The sequence below is a fragment of the Ceratotherium simum genome, chromosome 24 (genome assembly GCF_057802395.1).
Source record: "Ceratotherium simum simum isolate JZ-2026a chromosome 24, ASM5780239v1, whole genome shotgun sequence".
Lineage (NCBI taxonomy): Eukaryota > Metazoa > Chordata > Mammalia > Perissodactyla > Rhinocerotidae > Ceratotherium > Ceratotherium simum.
Window position 1 is genome coordinate 48,870,905 of NC_141923.1, and position 10,170 is coordinate 48,881,074.

General features: G+C 38.6%; 1 protein-coding gene across 4 annotated transcripts in view; it reads left to right on the forward strand.

The window, feature by feature from the left end:
* The window catches only part of TXNDC16 (thioredoxin domain containing 16), a 120,241-nt gene extending 110,423 nt beyond the window's left edge, over positions 1–9,818 (forward strand). For 3 of the 4 annotated variants that reach the window (XM_004426151.3, XM_087448530.1, XM_087448529.1), the window contains one exon: positions 8,062–9,818. In XM_004426151.3, coding sequence (XP_004426208.2) covers positions 8,062–8,330 — 269 coding nt within the window. In that variant the 3' untranslated portion in view covers positions 8,331–9,818. The remainder of the gene's footprint in view (positions 1–8,061) is intronic. The other variant, XM_087448531.1, reaches the window with a different exon arrangement.
* The last annotated feature ends 352 nt before the right edge of the window (positions 9,819–10,170 follow it).

The window sequence follows — 10,170 nt, forward strand, 5'->3', positions numbered from 1 at the left end:
TGTTTCCTTATTGATCTTCTGTTTGGATGATCTATCCATTGGTGTAAGTGGAGTGTTAAAGTCCCCTACTATTATTGTGTTACTGTCTATTTCTGTTTTTATGTCTGTTAATAATTGCTTTATATATTTAGGTGCACCTACATTGGGTGCGTAGATATTTACCAGTGTTATATCCTCTTGTTGGGTTGTTCCCTTGATCATTATGTAATGCCCTTCTTTGTCTCTTTTTACAGTTTTTGTTTTAAAGTCTATTTTGTCTGATGTGAGTACTGCTACCCCAGCTTTCTTTTCATTGCCATTTGCGTGGAGTATCGTTTCGCATCTCTTCACTTTCAGTTTGTGAGTGTCTTTAGATCTGAAGTGTGTCTCTTGTATGCAGCATATATATGGGTCTTCTTGTTTTGTTATCCAATCAGCCACCCTATGCCTTTTAATTGGAGCATTTAGTCCATTGACGTTTAAAGTAGCTATTGATAAGTATGTACTTACTGCCATTTTTTAACTTTTTTTCTCAGTGTTTTAGTAGTCCTTCTCTGTTCCTTTCTCCTTCTATACAGAACTGATGGTCTCTTTAGTTTGACCTCTGTCTGTAAGCTCTGCTCTTTAACTCCCCTCCTCCCTCCTTTTATGTTTTTGATATCATATCTAACCTCTTTTTTGTGCATTTGTATCCATTACCCTCTTATCATGGAAATAGATAATTTTTCCTATTTGTGGTCTTCTCTTTTCCCCTTAAATGAGTCCCTTTAACATTTCTTGTAGCACTGGTTTCTTGGTGACAAACTCCTTTAATTTTTGCTTGTCTGGGAAATTTTGATCTTTCCTTCCATTTTGAATAATAATCTTGCTGGGTAGAGTATTCTTGGCTGTAAGTTTTTTCCTTTTAGCACTTTAAATATACGTTGCCACTCTCTTCTAGCCTGTAAGGTTTCTGCTGAGAAGTCAGCTGATAGCCTTATGGTGTTTCCTTTGTATGTAACTTGTCTTTCTCTGTCAGCTTTTAGGATTCTCTCTTTATCTTTAATTCTAGACATTTTGATTATGATGTGTCTTGGTGTGGGCCTCTTTGGGTTTATCTTGTTTGGGGCTCTCTGTGCTTCCTGTACCTGGATGTCTGTTTCCTTCCTTAGGTTAGGGAAGTTTTCATCTATTATTTCTTGAAATAGATTCTCTTCCCCTTTGTCTCGCTCTTCTCCTTCCAGGACACCTATAACACGGATGTTAGTGAGCTTGATGTTGTCCCAGAGGTCCCTTAGACTGTCCTCACTCTTTTTAACTCTTTTCTCTTTTACCTCTTCAGCTTGTGTAATTTCTTCTAGTCTTTTGTCCAGCTTGCAGATCTGTTCTTCTGTATCCTCTACTCTGCTTTTGAGTCCGTCTAGCTAATTTTCCATTTCCAGTATTGTATTCTTCATTTCTGATTGGTTTTTTTATATCTTCCATTTCTTTGTTGGCATTCTTACTTAGTTCATCTATTCTTCTCCCCACATCAGTGAGCATCTGTAACACTCTTAGTTTGAACTCCCTGTCTGGTAGGTTCCTCATTTCTGTTTCACTTAGTTCCTTTTCTGGAGTTTTGTCCTGTTACCTTACTTGGAATGTATTCCTTTGCCTTCTCATTTTGCCTCTTTCCCTGTGCTTGTGTCTACATATTAGGTAGGTCAGCTACGTCTCCTGCTCTTGGATAGGTGACTTTATACAAGTGATGCCTTAGGAGTCCTGCAGTGTGCTTCCCTCAGTTCTCAATGTTCCAGGGGTGACCCCTAGGTGGGTTACGTGTGTCCTTCTGTTGTGGCCTGTTTGCCCTCCCTGTAGGTGCCCAGGGAGGCCGAGTTATGTTCCTGGTCAGCTGTTGTAATGCTCAGCTGCTTGTAGTTATTGTGGGCCCCTCAGTCTCTTTATCAGGTGTGGGGAGCCCCAGCACAGTTGGCTGCAAGTTCTAATACCACATTTGTGTTGCAGTATTTCTTTTAAGTCAGTAGGCCCCCAGCGTGGCAGGTTGTTAGGCTTAGGGGCTTACAATTGCTATAAGCCTCCAGCCTTTAGGTCTCTTGTCAGCTCTCTGAGGATTGCAGCTGTGTGGGGCTGGCCTCAGGCACGGGAGCACCCAATTGTTTCAGGCTTTGGAAGGTGGGGCAAACCCCCTATGTGGGTCTTTGAGAAGCACAAGTCTTCTGCAGCTGACAAGCCCTGCCGCCCACAGGTCCACACACACAGTCAACACAGTCCTGCCTTGTGTGCACGCCCCGACCTCCTGAAGCAGACCCAGTCTCTGCACGGCGGGAGCCCCACACACTCCACCACTGCCCCACACTTTCCACCTGCTCCCTGTGCATGCCCTGCCCCACTGAAGTCGGCTCAGTTGCCAGGCTGCAGAGAATCCAGTCACCAATCTATGCAGGCCCACAAGTTGCCTGAGGGCTTGTTGTTGGGTGGGGCCAGTCTGTAGGGTGGGCTGCCCGCCCTGGCTGAGCTCTGGCTGAGCTGGTTTATTTTTTTCCCCCAAAGCCCCAGTAGATAGTTGTATGTCATACCTGCACATCCTTCTAATTGCTGTATGTGGGTCACGGCCTCAGCATGGCTGGAGAAGCGGTGCGTCGGTGCGTGCCCGGGATCCGAACCCAGGCCGCCAGCAGCGGAGCGCACGCACTTAACCGCTTAGCCTCGGGGCCGGCCCATGGCTGAGCTGGATTAAATCGGTGCTCTAGTGGGTTGGGCAGACCTGGGCTAGCAGGCCCCAGGGAGAACTCCAATGGCGTCTGTGTCAGCACAACCACACCCGGCCACAACAGTGGCCGCCTCCAATGTCCCAGTCCCTGGAGAGGTCTCACCTGTTACCGAGATGCACTCAGGGCCTATCACGTGAGTCTCTTTTCACCAAAGCACTATGCACCTTTCTTTCTGGTTATTTTAGGATGCTTTCTGAAACGGGTGAGTTTGCGCGTGGGCCCTTTAAGAGCCGGTTTTAATTTCTTTGTCAACCAGCTTTTCTGGGGGTACTCCCCAATGGTTTAGTAGCAGGCAAAGTGACATTATGCCACTGGTCTCGATTTTGCTGGATCCACAAAATGCCTACCGCGGGGCCTCTCCCTGGCTCAGGGCCCCGCACCTCTAGGGAGGCTGAGTACCTGTGGGCAGCTCCCAGGTGGCCGTGAAGCTGGCGGCTTGTGAAGGCAGCGTTTTTTCTCTCCAGAAGGGAGTTTCTGCCTCTTCCACCTCAATTAAGATTGTCCTGTGTTTCAGGAGTTCCTCTTATCCAGTTTTCAGTTCTGTCTCAGGTAATTTTTCCACGAGTAGTTGTAACTTGGCTGTCTCCGCGGGAGGAGGTGAGTTCAGAGTCTGCCTACGCCGCCATCTTGAGTTCTCTCCAGCCAACATTTATTGAATGTTTATTAGGTGTCTAGCACAATGCTAAGTGATTCATGTGCATTATCTCATGTAGTTCTCATAAGGGTCATGTGAAGTATTATTACCTGTAGAAGAGTTAAGTAACTAGTTCAAAGTTGTATAACTAACCAGTAAATGAGGAAGCTTCGATTCTAACTTTGATCTCTCTTACTCCAGAGCCAGAATTTTGAACCACAAGAAAATAGATCCTGGCCCAGAATTTATGATGCTGGCTTATGAAATGCCATAGTCTCTACTTTTCTAAAACATATGTGAATTTATACTTGTGTTATAGATGTGTATGCTAATTTATATACAGTTGTGGCAACAACATGCCTGTTGCTCTAATTTAAATAAGTTAACATGTAATAACCCAAATCGTTGGTATATTGAGGAAATAGTGTGAAATTTGATTTAATGAAAAATCTCCTAAGGTACTATCCAAGGATTTTGTTATTATTTACCAGATGAACTATATTACCAGATGAACTATATTATAATCATATTTTGATACTATTCCATGACAGAGTCCTGAAATAAGGGGTGTGTGTGTGTGTGTATGTGAATATATATGAATACGTATACACATAATTCTGGTGTACAAACTCCAATTAGGTGTTCTATTGTCTCTCAGCCAGCATGCATAGTGTGAATCTACCGTTATGTATATTTGTATGTATTTAATCAGACACTTGATTTTATTTTATGTCAATCATTGCAGCACATCTGTTCTTCCCAGGTGGTCTGCTTCATTTCTATTAAGTTAGGCAATTTTAACTTAATTATTATGTTTAAGTAGCCTATAGATGTTATTTTGATATTGAAATATAATTCATATACCATGAAATTCACCCTTTTAAAGTGTACAATTCAGTGGTTTTTAGTATATTCACAAGGCCGTGCAACCATTACCATTACTGAATTCTAGAACATTTTCATCACCCCAAAAAGAAACTCCATACCCATTAGCAGTCACTCCCCATTCTCTCCTCCCTCCATCCTCTGGCAACCACTAATGGATTTGCCTAATCTGGACATTTCATATAAATGGAATCATATAACATGTGGCTTTTTTGTCTGGCTTCTTTCACACAGCATAGGTTTCAAGGATCATTCATGTTATAGCATGAATCAGAATTTCATTCCTGGGGCCAGCCCCGTGGCTTAGTGGTTAAGTGAGCACGCTCCACTGCTGGCGACCCGGGTTCGGATCCCGGGCTCGCACCGACGCGCTGCTTCTCCGGCCATGCTGAGGCCGCGTCCCACATACAGCAACTGGAAGGATGTGCAGCTGTGACACACAACTATCTACTGGGGCTTTGGGGGGAAAAAATAAATAAATAAAATCTTTAAAAAAAAAAAAAAGAATTTCATTCCTAATTTTATGAATGAATAATATTCCTTTGTGTGGATAGACCACGTTTTGTGGCTCCATCAGTTGACGGACATTTGAGTTGTCTCCACTTTTTTCCTATTTTGAATAATGCTGCTATGAACATTCATATACATGTTTTTGCATCTGTCAAATACACAGATGCCTTATGCCAGTAGCACAGTCTTGAATACTGCAGCTTTGTAGTAGATTGTAAATTGGGAAATTTGATTTCTCCAACTTTGTTCTTCATTTCCAAGATTATTTTGGCTATTCTGGGTCCTTTTAGATGGTATTTTTAAGTTGTAATTTTTGGAGATAATTTATTAATTTTAATATTTTCCTAGGAAATGTGAAAAATTACTTAATTAAATTGACTGTTTTATTTAAGTTGTAATCTGGAAGGGGGCCTTTCTGTGGTTAACGCTCATCTCTGAGTGATAGCCATACAGTATAGGGGTGCTTTCAGTTGTAGCTCTTGAACTCTTCTGATAGTCTGTGTTCACTTCTCTATCTGCATGGCTATTTTACAGAATCAGATGAGTGTTGTCATTGTGCAGCTGCTGTGCCACAGAGGCCCCATGGGCTCTCACTAAGTCAGATTGGTTTATATGTAGCTAGGGCCAGAGTAGCTCTCAAATTGAATTGCTTTAAAACAGGTGGTGATGTTCAAAGACACAGAAACCTGAGCTTATGACCCAGCCTCTTTGATTACTGACTGTGGCTCTAGGCAAGTCTTTCTTTGTTTCCTCCTCTACAACTATAAAATGAGATTAATATTTCCTACTCTGACTACGTAGTTATTTTAAAAATCAAAATTGTGTATGCAAAGGCACTTTGTCAAGTGTAAAATCTGAAGTATTATCATTATTTGTGTAAAGATCCTTTCCTACAAGAAGCATTCTCAGGGGCTTTGATTCTTCACCTCAAACCATTACCAAGAGGAAAGAATCAGAATCATTCTTCTGAGTTTCCTGAGAGACTGGTATATCTTCCATTGCAATTTTGTTAATGAATGCCTTTGCCAACTTATTCTTTGAGGGGTTTCCATTATTTCTTTGTATCACTGCTCCTGTTGTTAAGTTATTCCAGCAGCCTCTAAAGCACAGAAAAAGCAAACTGGGCAGTACTTTTTTGTATTGGATGCTGTCTTCTATGCTGGCAGGAGCTGCTCTCACGCTCATTGGGTGATGGCTCTTGATGTGTTGCAGCCTCTCGTGGAATAGCCTGGGTCTGTGACACAGTGCCACAGCTGTCTGCCTCAGCTTGCTTGTTGCACATCTTAATTTCGGTGAAACTGTGATCACTGGCTATTCTTATTTGAGATTTACACTTAACTGTGGTCAAGTTCCCTGACCTTTCTAGGCCTTGGTTTTCTTATCTATAAAATTGGGATAATAATTGTACTTACCTCATGGGGTTATAAAGATTAAATGGGTAATGCCTGATACATAGTGAAGGCTTAATAAATGTTAGCTATTATTATTATTATTATTACTAATTTGATAATAATGTATTTATTACTCATGTATGGTGAGAGTACAGTTTTATTTGCAATTGAAAACTTTAAGACCTGTGTAGGGTTCACTCAGCAAATGATAGGCAGAATTGTGATGGCCAGTTTCAGGCGTTTTGTCATCATCTCAGACCACTAGGCTGCAGTGTTTACTTTAAAAAATAAACATTGCTAAATACGTGCTATGCTTTAAATTGGACTTTTCTTAGAGATACTTAATATCTTTAACAAAGATACTTTATCTGAATATTGCAAACTACAAACAGTTATTCTAACCTCCTACCTATTCATTATATGCAAGAAAATAATCTATTCATTTGTCACTTTTGAATCTGCTAACCTGGCAACAGAAATTTGAAACATCAGTTACAGGGGTAGCCTAAATGTAATACCCTGCTGATGTTCCATTTACTAGCATTTCATATAACTGAGTCTGAGTGAAGAAATTATATGTCAGTAAGTAGAGTATGGATATACTACCTATGTATTTATGCAGATTTTTGTTTGAGCTTTAATTCACTCTAGGAAATTAGAATTTATATGAATCTCCTAAGCTTTTAAAGATATTTATTTGGTTTAAGAGAGATGCTCAAGTTTGTATTTTATGAATATTTATTTTTATTTTTTTTCATTTAACAATGTAAAGATTCTTTTACTGGAATTTATTTTTTAAATGTTAGCACATTTAATTATATAGTTTATTTCTCAGAATAGTATTTTAAATGGGCAACTAAATTCTAAAATTGTTTTGTAAAAACTGTCTACTAAATGGAGAAAAGTTAGCTAATTTGTCTCATATATATGTTATCAGCTTAAATCAGTTTTCCTCTTCAAAAGATCAATGTTTTAAAATAATGTTAAGATTCATTAGCGTGAAGCCCATCTAAGAAGTTACCCAATCACTGTCTGTTTAAGGTACAGTTGATTCTATAGCAATTTTTAATTATTCCTTGTCTACAGTTACTTTTATAAAATGAACTTGTTTTCAAAAGGTGTGTGCAAAGGATGTTAATCAAAAGCTTGAAAAACAAAAATGCTTTAAAGTGAAAGGAAATACATATTTATTTTTTTATTATTTAGACAAGTATGTTCCAAAAATGTTTTGAAATTATTCATAGAAAATAGTTTCAGTTCTTTTGGCTAAAGACAGGGGTAGGGAAGGAAGCAGGAGGCTTTTTCATTTTAACTTGTATCTGTCTGTGTGTAATCTCATTGCACATATTGCTGTTTTTTAAAACCTCCACAGGGTTAACTGGCAGTGAGATTATGGACCTTTTGTTTTTTTCCCTATTAATACTAACCTTTATCTAGAATGTAATAGCTTGCAAATGTAATATAAAAAATGAAAATGGCTAGGGGGCTGACCCAGTGGCATAGTGGTTAAGTTCACGCACTTTGCTTTGGTGGCCTGGGGTTCGCAGGTTCGGATCCCTGGTGCGGACCTATACACTGCTCATCAAATCATACTGTGGTGGCATCCCACAGACACAATAGAGGAAGACAGGCACAGATATTAGCTCGGGGTTAATCTTCCTCAGGGGAAAAAAAAAAAAGGAAGACTGGCAGCCGATGTTAGCTCTGGGCCAATCATCATCAGCAAAAAAAAAAAAGAAAAAAAAAGGAAAATGGCTAATAATGATAAATGTATCAAGTTCCTTAGATAAGTAAAACTGATAAAGCCTTCACTCTTACAAATATGTTTTTCAAAATAAACCATTTTCTAGTATATTTATGTGATGATTTTTTGTCTGTTCATCTTTAACCCTTGATTGTATCTTCCTTTCAGCAATTTTACCTGCTCAGGAATGGAAACCTCCTTTTCCTGCTTATGATTTTCTAAGTATGATGGAAGCTGCAGCATCTCGACGTTCCACTAGGGAAGGTCCTGAGTGTGTGAAAGAGACTGATGTGCAGGAGAGTCATGAAGAACAACATGAAGATAAACCAGCAATCAGAGATGAACCAACTGAAACGTTGAGAATAAAGCATTGGAATAGAAGTAACTGGTTTAAAGAAGCAGAAAAATCATTCAGGCATGACAATAAAGAGTTATGATGCTCAAAGTGAGCTAATGTCCTAGGGCTGTGGAGAGCTTTCCAAAGTCTTTTTGGCTTATTTGATAGACTTAAGAATTTATTTCATTAAAAAATAATGCTAAATCATTTCCAGTTTCTAGACCATTGCTGTCCAATAGAAATATAATGTGAGCCATATATGTAATTTAGAATTTTTTAGTAGCCATATTTAAAAAAAGTAAAAATGAGCAGGTGAAATTAATTTTAATAATATATTTCACCCAGTAAGTATACCCAAAATAGTTCAGTTAACATAAAAATTATGAGATATTTTACATTCTTTTTTCATATCAAGTCTTCAAAATCTAGTGCATATTTACACTTACTGCACATCTCTCTTCAGAGTAGCCACAGGTGGCTGGTGACTACTGTATTGACAGCTCGGCTCTAGACAAAGACTGGTGTAATTAATTTAACTTAGTTCTAGTCATGATATATTTTTAACTAAAATATAGATGTAACTCTAATCACAGCTGACTCCCAATGGAATCCTACAGCTGGCAGTTGTATTTACTTTGTTGTGGACATGATGTTTCTTAACCAGGGAGCAATTTTGCCCACCAGGGAACTTTTGGCAATGTCAAGAGACATTTTTGATTAGGGGTGCTACTGACATCTATCTAGTGTGTAGAAGCTGGGGATGCTGCTAAACACCCTACAGTGCATTGGACTGGTTCCCACAACAAAGAATTGTCCTGCCCAAATGTCCATAGTGCCGAGGTTGAGTAACCTTGTGTTAACCTAACCTGTGGCACGGTGAACTCCCTGAATTTTCTTGTTCTGTTCAGTTATCGTGTTTGAAAAAATCTTGGATATTAAAGATAAATATTAGGTAGTCTTATCCTGATTATTATCTGGACACAACCTTATCTGTTCTTACAAATTCTTTTTATAATATTTTCAAAAAGTAGTATGATAACACTAAAAAGGACTCAGTGAGAGAGATATATATCACAATATAATATATATATTGTATTATATGTATTCTGTTATATATCATATAGTAGAATGTATAATGATTCTCATATAAAATATATAATTCTCATATATATAAATATGTGTAAGAATTTTAAAACCTGCTCTTATTTCTACAAGTTATATTGCTAAATTTCAGCTTGAACAGGAATTAAACATTTTGCCATTCTCACATGTAATATATTTCATTGTAATGTTGAGCATTTGCTACTCTCCATACCCGCTCCTTGAAATTTTTCCTGTAGCATGTAATGTGTCTTATTTTAGTTCATTCTCATTTGTTCTTATTTCTAACATGGGAGATATGAGAGTGAACTTTAAATACAGTTTGTAGTAATAAAACATCATCAGCCTAACCATTAGAAAATGCTAATTAGCTAAAGCACATAGAAATGTGAAATTGATTAGTCATTGTACCATAGCCAGCAATTTTGACCATTATTAATACATGTTCTTTTAATAATTTTAAATAAAGTATCTGGATTTCAGGCTACCTTCAAAAGTTTCCTCTAGCCTCTGTCATGCCCTCTATTGGACCACTTACCCTATATCAGTTGGGTTTTTTTGGTTGTAAGCAACAGAAATTCAACTTTGGTTAACTCAAGCAAAATGGGAATATTGGGTAATTGACAGAGTTAGAAGAAAAATTAAGCCATGCTATGAAAATATAGAAACCAAGGATATTCTGGGATCGATGTAGCAGGAACTAACAGCTCAGTGATGAATCAGTTTTGACTATTTTTCTATCTTTTGTGACTCAGGGAGTCCTGGGCAAGTTGATTAGCAGAAGAGTAGACACTTGAATTGGCAGCCTTAACCAGACTTCTATAAGGCAGAAGAGAGAA